Source organism: Heliconius melpomene, chromosome 19, assembly GCF_056956725.1.
Source record: "Heliconius melpomene rosina isolate 202511_hmr_F chromosome 19, ASM5695672v1, whole genome shotgun sequence".
Classification (NCBI taxonomy): domain Eukaryota; kingdom Metazoa; phylum Arthropoda; class Insecta; order Lepidoptera; family Nymphalidae; genus Heliconius; species Heliconius melpomene.
Window position 1 is genome coordinate 5,833,861 of NC_140407.1, and position 12,437 is coordinate 5,846,297.

At 34.0% G+C, this 12,437-nt stretch overlaps 1 protein-coding gene across 1 annotated transcript; it reads left to right on the forward strand.

Moving 5' to 3' along the window:
- The first annotated feature begins 1,664 nt into the window (after positions 1–1,664).
- On the forward strand, positions 1,665–9,269 carry LOC146528483 (coiled-coil domain-containing protein 63-like). The gene is made up of 12 exons (XM_085203873.1): positions 1,665–1,745; positions 2,088–2,210; positions 2,523–2,622; positions 2,936–3,033; positions 3,461–3,600; positions 4,130–4,304; positions 4,406–4,588; positions 5,766–5,916; positions 6,794–6,965; positions 8,325–8,457; positions 8,727–8,857; positions 9,071–9,269. The coding sequence occupies exons 1-12, from the start codon at positions 1,665–1,667 to the stop codon at positions 9,264–9,266; spliced, it is 1,683 nt and encodes a 560-aa protein (XP_085059999.1). The 3' UTR covers positions 9,267–9,269.
- Positions 9,270–12,437: the final 3,168 nt, after the last annotated feature.

Genomic DNA, 12,437 nt, shown 5'->3' on the forward strand with positions numbered 1-12,437 from the left:
TATTGTTCCTCTTAATAAGATCTACAAAAAAGTCCGCGACGGCATATTTGTATCTTTTAAGAATAACGTGTAGTGATCATTTTTCTGTCTAAAAATAATAATTTCAATATATTTTTTATTGTGAGGGATATTTTTCCATAATGGTATTAATCCTTATCCTTTAAAATACTTTATTAATTTTCTACGTTAAACGAAGATAAAATTTGCTTTTTAAGAAATTAATAAAAATTAGTTTTAGAGAAAAACGCATTTAATTGTTGACACATCACGTCGTTGACACTTCAGCTGTATCGACTCAAGTTTTACTTATCCCTTACTCTCAGCATATAAATAAGTACATTAGTTACGTTGCCCATTTAACGTAGATCAAAACTGTCTTTTACTGTACTTTAGAAGTTGTTACAATATCAAAAAATCCTTGCTGCGAAACGGCTCGCCACTCGCCATGCGTCCGCCGCGCCCGCCTTACACGCCTTACACGCATCGGTGGTTCAGTGGTAGAATGCTCGCCTGCCACGCGGGCGGCCCGGGTTCGATTCCCGGCTCATGCATTCTATTTAATTTTCCTCACACGCAGCCACGTCGTGCTTGCTTTTCATCAGGGACAGAATACCCCCTTCATGCATTAACCACAAGCTCGAAAAAAAAAAACCCGGCTGCCTTTATAGCAACGAAGATTTAGATGCGTTTGCACGTATTGGATAATTCGAGTTGAATGTATTATTTCAGCGCGATATATTTGGTTTCATATTTTTTATAGTAGTTATTAGTAGGTAGGTTTTGGTTTATTATTTCTTCCGTTTAAAAATAGTCATTTAACTATCTAAAAATAGTCATTTTAATAAGTACTTGAAGAGATTAGTAGCACAGATTTAAAATTACGGTACCTACTAAAAAATCCTTGCTGTGTAAAACAATTGGAAAATCCTTATTGAAACTACGAAAATGCGGGTTGCATTAGGGTTTAATTAATTTTCACATTATCTTAAGTGCTTTGCAAACATACATTATATGAATAATCTAGTAGTAAACGCGGGCGAAGCCGCAAGGGGGTCGCTAGTTATCTATATATATAAAAGGACTTGTCCTCACTGACTGAGGTAAGACGCAAGCACAGCCGTATCCGCTGATGGTAGAAACGTGAAATTTGGACAGATGTTTACTTTCGTTATCTGGACATCCACCAAGAAGAGATTTTGAAAAATTTTAACCCTAAAGAGGTTCAAAGTTTGTATGGAAAAAAATTTAAATCGGCACCGATCTTTATAAAATTTTAAATTTAGATTTTTAAAAGTATTTAATTGAACACGTGTTTCATAGTTTTCTAGAATTCTCCCTCTAAGGGTGCAAATAAGGGGTTGAAAGTTTGTATGGAAAAATCTTTAAAACGCCACCGATTATTATAAAATTTGAAATTTAAGACTCTTAAAAATATTTAATTGAACATGTTTCGTGGTTTATTACAATTCATCCCTAAATAAGCTAGCGAAGCTGCGCGCGTCCGCTAGTATACCTATATACCTAATATATGTATATAATATTTTAGGGGACATTTCTTACAACAAATTTTATGTCAAAATAAAAATATCTAGTAAGCCACGATTATAAATTTATATATAAAAATTTATGGATATTTTACTAAAATCTTTACACTAAAACCAAACATGGAAACAAATAAAGAGCAAGAGTCAGAGCCGGAAGTTTCTAAGAAAATGGAGGACGAACACCTGCGACTGCAGCGCCAAGTAAGTTTATTAGTTTTAAAGCATATCTTAGCTTTTTGGTTTTATAAACAATACAAGTTGTCGCCCACAACTTTGTCTGCCTAAACTTCAAGAAATAAAATAAATAATCACTATTTTTTCCATTCCTGTAGAAATTTCTAAAATATTTCATAGAGCTTCCATACTATTCAAATGGACGTTGAGTTTTACTAATAAACTCACAATCGTCCTTCAAAAGTTAATAACACTAACTAATAACACTAGTAACGAATACTTAGTTAAATCGCAATTATAAGAAATACTTTTAATTTGAAATAAAAAATACATATAATTAATAATTAAATTTAATTAATTAATTAAAAGATACGGATGATACAAATCGACCGATTACAACGCACTATGGGAGTGCACCCGCAGTTTCGACAAAAAGACCATTTACTCAGAACTCTTAAAAAGGAATACTTGAATTTGCACAAAGATTTAAAGGTACTTATCTAACTATATTGTTATCTTATATTTCTTATATTCTATTAATTTCGTAATAAAAAAAAGTAAGATTGCTTTCTATGAGAGTAAGAATTGTTGTTTATTTACCGTCAATAATAAAAATCTCTACTTTTTTCTACGTTGTGGCGGTAGCACTGTAAATAAGAGATAAGAGAGATATGAACTCACGACCATCGCAATACCAACCCAGTGCCTACTTGTGTCACATCTGTAAATATAAGCATATAATACTTACAAAATAATATTGTCATACAAAAACACATATTTTCATTTTATTCGTATATCCCGTAGATAGCTAAGTCGGGAGCTCATAAGAAGAACGACAGAAAGATGAAGATTGGATTAAAGCGAGCTTTGCTGCATCGTACTTACACTGAACAAAAGTGTGAAGGTATTTAGTGTACTTATTTTAACATCCTGTATGTCTTTTCTTTCTGTACTTAATATAGTAAAGCTGTAAGACACCCCGTTACCCGGATTCCACGCAATTTTTAAGCCATGTATATATTTTTTTCTCGAATGGGAAGTGAACTCAAAACTTTCGCGTGACGTGTTATGTGAGGTTACATCACACTTTACCTCATTTCCCGTTTGGGAATCAAACCTACAACTATTACATTGTAAATATCATGGTAAACATTGCTCAGATGTTGTGCCGACGGCCCTAATTACTTTTACTAAAAAGTATTAATTTAATTTCACAGAAGGTATAACTTTAATGAGCCAACTGGATAATTTGTTGCACCGCAAAAACAAGCACATGCTCCTCCTAAAGAAGACCGTTAACGCTAATAGTGGACAGGTAGAAGAAACTCGTTACAAAACCACCTATTATATAGTACTTCACTTAAAAATATACACCTTTGTTGCAGTTTAGAGAGAATGTATTAAGGGGGTTAGAGTAGTTTTTTTCAGCTTCACGCAGTATCCCCTATATAGCAGGGTTTCAGAGGGAAGTTAGTATTATGACACTCTGTTCTCCGCGCGTGTTATATATCTATTATTCAATCAAAAAAATAACTTCCTTTTCACAGATTTTTTCAGTGAACAAAAAAATAAGTTATTATTATTAACACGTATTTTTGGAATTTGATAATATTTGAGTGTGATTATATATCAAAGCTTACGAGTACGTATGTTTACGCGATATTATAAAAAAAGAGAAATTAGTAATTTGTCACTTAATTTCTTCCTTGAACAAAGCATGTAAAAAATTGGATATTTTTCAGATACAAGAACGACGCAATTACAGTGAAAAAATGTTGGTGGCAGCTGAAAATAAACTCGAAGTCGCAAGACGGAGATTCAATAGCGTTCAATATGAGAACAAGAAGATAAGGGAAGAAATAGAGCATATGTTGAATGACAGGTGACTCTATTGTTTTTTTATATTTTTAAAAAATACGATGATTGTAGACTAATAGGCACTCAATTAAACAATTAGATATATGTTTTTTCAGTGTTGAGTACCACCACTCGTAGTAAATTAGATGAGAACTCAGGAATAGAGTTTCTTAATATTAGGTTTCCTCTGCTGTATGCAGAGAGAGATCCTGAAAAAAATTGACTTACTTTGTTGAATTACTTTTGAATTGAATTGAATTGAATTGAATTACTTAGACCCGCCCAAATTTTCAAGAAAAATTATAACAGTCTTTGTCTAGGACATTGCCTATGGTAAATGTAAAGTCTATGAGTCTTTGGTATAGATTAGACTTTTTAATATTACGACTTTGTTTTAAATCCTACGCGAAAAAAATTATAGTATACTTTGAATTTTTGACAGATTTAGTTTTTCTTTAAATTCACAAAGTACCCTGTTTTGCAAGAAAAGGCGTAAAACTACTTTAGCCTTCGTTTGCTTTTATAAACATCTATAACTGGTCTAACTTATGCAGGGCTCTCTTCAATCAATCGTGGACAAAAATGTTAAATGCTCTTAAGAAAGGCAAGAAGTTTCTCACTGATTTATTCGAATCATCAACATTGGCCTACGATCAGAGAGACGAATGGTGCACAAAGCTAAAGTCCATACAAGATAAGGGCAAGATGGACCAAATGATACAAATACAGGTAAAAATTAACAAACTATATATTTTTTTTAAGAATTAAGTTCCACCATTTTATAAGCATGTTACGAATTCAGTAAATAATAGGTTGTTACACTTTTATAGGAAATGAGAGATTTACAAAAAGCATTCGACCACGAGATGAAGATGTACAATTTTTTGGCGCAAAAAGGCGTTTTAAGAATAAATAAGTTTCAAGAAGAACGTGAAGAACGACAAAAAAAAGATAAAGAAGAAAAAATACAGAGGGAATTTGACATACACTCACATATCTTAGACGAAGTTAATGTTAGTATAAAAAAAATCTTGACACAAAAATATCCGTTTAAGCTAAAGTGTGGGAAAGTTTGGGAATTATAAGGGGTGGGAAAAGTTCGTCACGTTGATGCTTCAATAGTCTTGAGATATGCAATAAAATAAGTGACGTAAAAATTTTTATTTCGTTCATAAAACGGTAGGGTGCTTACCGCTTCCAAATAACCGGAGGCCAAGCCCTTCCTGAAAAATATATCAATATCTAGCTCTACTAACGAACTACTGGTTCGAATTGAAAGATATTTTGTGTTAATCAACTTCACGCTGTATCACACAGCAGGGTAGGCAGAGGGAACCTAGTGTTAAAACACTTCGTACCCCACTTTCCGCCATATTTTTCGATGCATTACGTGATGAGTGGCGAAACTCAACGCAGGGCTATTTGCCTTGGTGCCAGAGCGAAAAGATTAATAAATAATAATTCATTCCTTCGAATGGGGATCGAACCCATAACCTTCGCGTTACAGTAGGTACAGAAACCCCAAGTAAACATTATTATATGTGTAATTATATCTTCGAGTATATTATTTTCCCCCAAGTAACTTCCCATCAAAAAATAACAAGTAAACTCATAAGAAGCTCGCGTTGTTTAACATAAATATTATTTTCGAAGCCTGTGGAGTGTTTTATTTAAACGTCGTCGTCGTATAGCGTGGAATATTGATAAGTCAAATATTTGCGGGCGGAGTTAGCGATTTGCGTGATTCACTGAAATTTCAGCGGTTCTTATTCTGAATTTTTAGGGGAATTTGTTCTCTTTGTTTACAATATATGTGAAAATCTATGAAAATCAAACATTTTTTTAGCTTCACGCTGTATCCCACATTTAGCAGACTAGACAGAGAAAATTTAGTGTTAAGACACTCCGTTCCCTACCACCACCACCACTTTAACATCGAGACATTGGGTTGTTTGTGGAATCCAATTTTTTATTGTTATTAGCAAGGAAATGAAAAAAAAAATTACAGTTTTAAATGTCGCGCTCCACGATAGCCTCAAATACAAAATATTAAAAACTAAAATAGAAAATAGCATAAAAACAAAAGAATACATTGACAACTACTAAAGTTAAGAACTGCAGAAGTCTCAGTTTTGAATACAAAGAAATACCTATACACACGTAAGCATACGAGTATAATCAATTTTACAGGAATACACGAACGAACACAATTTTAACAAAATAATTGAAAGGTTCGACAAAGTTGAACAGGAGAACTTCTCGCTGTATATACTACTGACGGACTTTTGCGCGGAACGTGAACTTCTGAAACGAAATCTCAAGCAGATACAACAAGATATAGGTGGAGTTCAACTTTTAATGGACAATTTTCAAATATCAATAACACCAAAGAGACCAGTCGTGCAAGGCCACAAAGTGTGACTGTAAACGCGACAGGTTGTGGGTTCGATTCCCACTCGACGAAAATGAACTATGAATATATTTATTATTATATTTTTATTTTTTCTCTTCAAAATGGGTAAGAGTGTCTTAATAAAGTTCCCTTTCCCTAACCTGCTTTATGCGAAAAAAGTCAACAAAACTCTTCCGTGACTGCCAGACTGCGCACAGACGAGTCTACTGTGAGGCAAGAACGACGGAGAGCTCCGCCCCAATACAAAAAAACTCTCTGAAGGTGTTTTTTATTCTTCTATTGCAAAATATGGGACATACACACATCTATATCATATTGCAATTGCTAATTAAGGCTTAAATACCATTTAAATTGTGATTGATTCTGAAAAGTATTAATTATGTATAACATCTAATTGCTTAATAAAGCTCGTCATAACTTATGCATAGCATCTTAAACACACATTAGTACAGGGATTAAGGTAATTAATTACATACATATCTATAGCGTTCGACTGTTAACACGGTGGTTGTGGGTTCGATGATTGCTCTTGGAATTATATTTATATTATTTTCATTTCCCCGCTCTGGTAGATAATGCGTGAAATTGAGCTCTGTTATTCAATATCCGATGTTTTGAATTCGAGCGGGAAGTGGGGAGTGTCTTAACACTACTGATATGCTGGAAGAAGTGTGAAAAGAAGTCACTTCGTCTCACCAGAGTTGGGAAATGAAAATGATTCATTCCCTCAGCTGGAAATTGAACCCGGTATCATGGTTTATGGTCTCATACAACTAAAACTAATTCATATTTTTAAATGCCCTAGTTGACCGGAATGACTTCAACGATATGAAAGAGGAACAAAGGCAAAATAATTTGGAACAACTTAGAGAGGAGTTAACTAAACAAAGAATAAAAACAGAAGAAAAGAGAATGGCTTTAAAAGAAAAAGAAACAGTTCTGCAAGATATTATGGAGAAAGTTACTGATATTTTCAAGTGAGTTTGTAAAAACTATTAACGTGGATAACATCACATATACGGACACCTGACCATGTATGATGGATTTCTTTGTTCTGGTAACGAGGCAAAGCGCAGGGTTGAGTTCCGCCACTCAACAAAGCGCTGGGCAACGGAAGTGTCTCAACACTAGGTTTCCTGCTATATGCGGGACATAGTGTGTAGCCAAAATAAATGACATAGCAAACAATTCTTCACTGACAATCGCCGTTATAAACCGCGTTAATTAAAACAGCCTGTATACGTTATACAGTTAGTTGTATACAAGCGCTGTGACGTCACTTCCGCTCATAATGATAGATTGCCCGCCTGATGAGATGAGATTGTGTATTTTTGACAGATTGATAAATGAAAACCTTTGTGAGGCTGACCACCTGTTATGTGGCATGTGCTGTTAAATGGTTGCCGTTGATTTGGGAGCTAATTCTTTTAATATAATATATTATATAATGTTTTTAGTTGTAGGTTAGATTCCCACGAGGGATGATGAAGAAGTATTAGTCATTTCTTTGATCTGGTAAGAAGACAAAGCGCAGAGTGGAGTTTCGCCATTAAACATGAAATGTCTTAAAAAATCCTACCTAACTTTGATTGGTACGAGTACATCCGTTTAAAAGAGTTTTTTTTTATTTCGTTTTAAATTATGCATTCCCCCGTCTGGGAATCGAACTCTCAACCACCACATGTGCATTCAGACGCTGCCGCTGACGCGCCATAACAATAATAATATATAGAATATATGATGTATGTATTGAAATTTATAGAACAAAGGGGTATCCTAATCTAGATAGCTCCAGTAATCATACAATAATGATGTTATATTACCAAACACGGTATTAATTAAATTTAGTTAATGCTATAAGCTCGTTAGATGCGTTAGAAATAGCGAATTCAGTAAATATTAGAGCAAATTATGATGAAGCAGTATGCTTACTCAAGCCTGACTACCGTAAGCTGTCTTGATTGACTACTAATTTTTGGCTGCAATTTCTCTTCCGCTGTCAATTAGAAATAACTAGGAGTTATCTAGGCCTTCCTTGATAGATGGACTGGACCAACACAACCTCAACACGCAATGCCTCCACAATTAGGCGGAAAGTGGGGAACAGAGTATCTTAACACTAGGTTCCCTCTGCCTATCCTGCTGTGTGCGGGATATACCGCGAAGCTAATTATTTTTTTACTAACACAAAAAAATATAATTCAAACCCGAGGTTTTTTCTGAGATAAGCGCGTCCAAGCCGTCAAACAAACTCGTCAGACTTATAATATTACTGTCTACCCTGCTATAAATGGGATGCAGCCTGAAGATATTTTAATTAATTTATATTTTTACAGAACACTCAATTGTCCTCTAGAACCATATATGAATCTACTTGGAGACAAACAACCTTCTCTGCATCACCTTAATCTGACTTTCCGACTTATGACTGATGAAATCAATGAATTGATTCAAGTTGCATATTATTATGTAAGTATTTTGTGAGTCAACAATTTAATATACTAAGAGTAATTTGAAATCTAATTCTATTATACTTAAAATGAACAGATCTGCTTATAGTTTGGGACTGATCGCAGATGAACTCAGAGGAAAAAAAAATTCTATTATGAGATATAATGAATTATTATATTCACATTATTATATGCCACTCAAAGAAGCAGATTATTTTTCATTAATATTAAACCTGTCAGTTCTAAATGTATAGGATTACAGATAAAAAATATTCTATATTTTCTTAGGAAAGGCATACCCAAAAAAAGGTTAATAAAAGCAGCTCCCGCCTCAAGAAATACACAGTACACCACCAGCCTGTAGAGTACTTCAATGCTATACCCATCAATATGATAGTAGCCTCTGATCCTTGTCCTTGGTACGTAAATGTGAAAATATTTATTTTTATCTATTTTATCGACTATTATCTATTTTTATTATGAGTTTCCCACTGTATTCCGCAAGCGGTAGGCAGAAGGAACAGTGTTGAGACACTCCGTTCCCATTAAGATCAATGAATGAAAATAATATTCAACCGTCGCGTCTACAGTCCCACGTTTGGGCTTTAAAAAGTTCAAAATATATATTTCAGTTGTGTAGAAGCGCGTTGGCTGTCACGTCTGTCAGACACCCCAGAAGTGCCGTTTGATAAGAGCATGGTGTTATCAGCGTTATCAGAGTTAGACGAAGACCCCGCGTTCGTGAGGAGCGACAGAATTCATCCGTTGACGGAATGCAAGGTGCCTCGGAGTAGGGAGATCTTGGCGAGACGATATGTGCAATATTAATTAGTTGTGTGTATTTTTTTGTTTATTTGTGTTTGTATTGTGTTTATTAATAAATTATTTTATTTTTTGTATTTTATATAAAACGAGCAAAGTCAAGAAACAAACCCTATGTACTCGTACATATACTTATTAAAAAAACGTATAAAATTTTGGACGTAGCGTGAATGTCAAAATTATACCTTTCCTAAATAAGTATTTTTCTTTCCTAAGTGTGGAATAACACTTTAAAAATGTCAAAAACCCTATATAAGTACTTTAATTCTACATATTTATCGCAAATCCTTATTTTAAGAGGACATCTAAGTCCGTCACAGTCTAAAATGTTGACAACATTACTAACATACGCAAACAGTTTTAAAGTACCGAAAATTTACAACTAAAAATTATGTCTTTCAAAAAACTCGAATATTTAGGTATATTCCAGCTTAGGAAACCACCTAAGTTTCATCAAAATCGAATCAATAGATTTTATATAGTATTTGAATTTTACCTTTTTAAATAACTCTCTAACATTTATGGCAAAAGTTAATTAGATGTTTTTAAGTTTTTTGAACCTAAATTAGTTTTGGACCCAAAAATAACAAAAATAAACATATTTCATAGTATAGACACATTTCAAAGCATTATAGAACTCCAAAGAAAAAGTAATACAAGGTGAGAAATAAAATATCGTATATTTTCACATAACACATTTTCCACAAGTCCTTATTTCGAGTGGAGTGGGCTCTAAGCGTAGATGTCAGGCTAAGTGCTGCCAGCGGTTCCGGCGATACTAACGTCCGCCACCTTTCTTTTGTTTCCGCCTATTTATATATTTTTGAAAAGGTAAAAATATTTTTTAAATATAGCATACTATTTTATTTAAAAATAAATCTTATTTAAATATTAAAGATTTTTCAAGCTAGCTATGATATATGTAGAGTTTGATAGATTTGTGTAAGGCAGATTCGCGTTTTGGAAGCTAGTGTTGTTCAGCCAGAGTGAAGCTGAAAAAGGTATAAACACATTGTATTGCGTGTTGAGTGGCGGAACTCAACGCCGCACTTTGCCACGTTACCAGAGCGAGGTAATAAAGTATTTTATTCCCATTATTTTCATTGGGATTCGAACCCACAACGGTCCCGTTGACAGTCGAATGCTTGTGTGCAATATTTTGTGCACATAAAAATATGAAAAAAAAAATATCCAAGTAGTTTTCAGTGTTATTGTTTTCTATTTTTAAACGAACGATAAATTGAGAGTTAAGTAAACAACAATTTGAATTGAATTGAGACCTATTAAGCTAATAAATACTTAAGTGAATGTTATTTATTAAAATTTATTTATTAAGCATTATAATGAGGCCGTGTGGTGGTGTTAAGACACTCTGTTCCCTACTTTTTGCCGAATTCCGAAGGTATTGTGTGTTATGTGGCAAAACTGAACGCCGCGATTTGTCTCGACACCAAAGCGAAGAAATGGAAATATATATGTAAATAAATATTTCACTTCCTCGAGTGGGAATCGAACTCGCAACTGTCGCGTTTAAAGTCAGACGGTTCGTCATTTGGTACAAATACATTGTAAGAAAAATATTAAGGCGAAGAAATTTTGTGACTTATTCAGGCGTATATTTAAAAATATTATATACATAATATGTGTGAGAATAAAAAAAATAAACACAAAACCTATAAAACCTTATAAAACACCTTGAAGCTACTAAATAAATCTAAATTAATTGGATACGTTAGATAGATTACGACCTTGAACTTCAAGGGAAATGTTCATCTCAATAAATAACACATCCAATATTAATTGGAGATCCTTGGCCGGTGGCCGTGATGCTGACATTGGCTTTGGGTGTTTTCATTACATACTGTATATTAGAATTTATTTTTAGGAAGAGAGGACTTAGAGATATACTCCGTCTTAAATTTTCCACCCATTTACGAATTGCAGGCTTAGCAGTATTTTTTTTAGCTTCCTGCACATAGCAGACTAGGCAGATGAAACCTGGGAATCTAGTGTTATTACACTCCGTTCCCATTAAGACATATCCGCATTTCGTATTGAGTACCTCGTTACCAGAGCGAGGTTCTTCTTTCCCCCAATTGGGAATCGGACCCATAACCGTCGCGTACAGTCGCTTGTGACTACACACCCACATATGTGAGCACTCAAAACGTATTGATTTTGTTAGAATCTCTGTAACACCTGTTCTGTTCTACACTGGCAACTTGACTTCATGACATGGCGCGTTAATTGGCAAAACTCAACGTTGTGCTTTTCATACGAGAAATAGAAGATCAATTCCTATGGTCGTATCTAGAAGTATTTACCGATCTGTTCGTGTAAATTGTAAAGCTTTATTTTTACCGGGTTATTTTTTGTTAGTAATATTTCTGGGCTTGACTATACTGGGGTGGGCACTAACTACCTGGTCCCCCCATTCCTACACCTCAAACCCGCAATCATCGCGCTTACTTTAGCGCTAGTCTCAGGCTATTGAACCTCACCACAAAATGCAGAAAATGTGAAATAATATAAAGTATCATACAGAAAGGCGTGAATAATAAAATAGCCACCAACCAACCGCGAATACAAAAATACTTTTGTAACATTAAATTACTTTCCTGGAGGAAATTTAAAATAGTTAAAAAACTCCGAAACGGACAGTCTCAAGTTTGATTCAATTTAAAATGAAACTTAGAGGGGTGGGGTGCCGCGGAGTTGCGGTGTTTTAATTACATAGCATTCTTCTGCAGGGATTAGATATATGGTTAGAAAAAGTAAAGATTTTAGAATATACCAAGACTTTAGAATAATAAAATTAAAGTTGAAAATAAAAACGTTTGAGACAAACACGCGACGGTGGTGGGTTCGATTCTCACTTGGGGAATGCGTTATTTTCATTTCCTTGCTCGCAAATTGTACGGTTTTTTGGAAATCAAATATCTTAACAGTAAGTTTCCTCTTTCTGTATGTGGGATACAGGCTAAAAAACCCAGCCAGGGGCAAGTTGGACTCCGTACCATACAGTTATAAAAACGCCCAAAAAATTATATCTCTTAAATATTTATTTTATTGTAATATAAATTTTAATTTTTAAAATAAATATGAAATTAAATATTCTGTGAATATTTCAAGCTGTTTCCGTTATCAATATTGAGCAAAAACGAACTAAGAAAATCA

Coding starts and splice junctions, on each gene's coding strand:
- LOC146528483 (XM_085203873.1), top strand. CDS start 1,665: ATGGAAACAAATAAAGAGCAAGAGTCAGAGCCGGAAGTTTCTAAGAAA. Junction 3,034..3,460: donor TTAACGCTAATAGTGGACAG/GTAGAAGAAACT, acceptor GATATTTTTCAG/ATACAAGAACGACGCAATTA. Junction 6,966..8,324: donor AAAGTTACTGATATTTTCAA/GTGAGTTTGTAA, acceptor ATATTTTTACAG/AACACTCAATTGTCCTCTAG.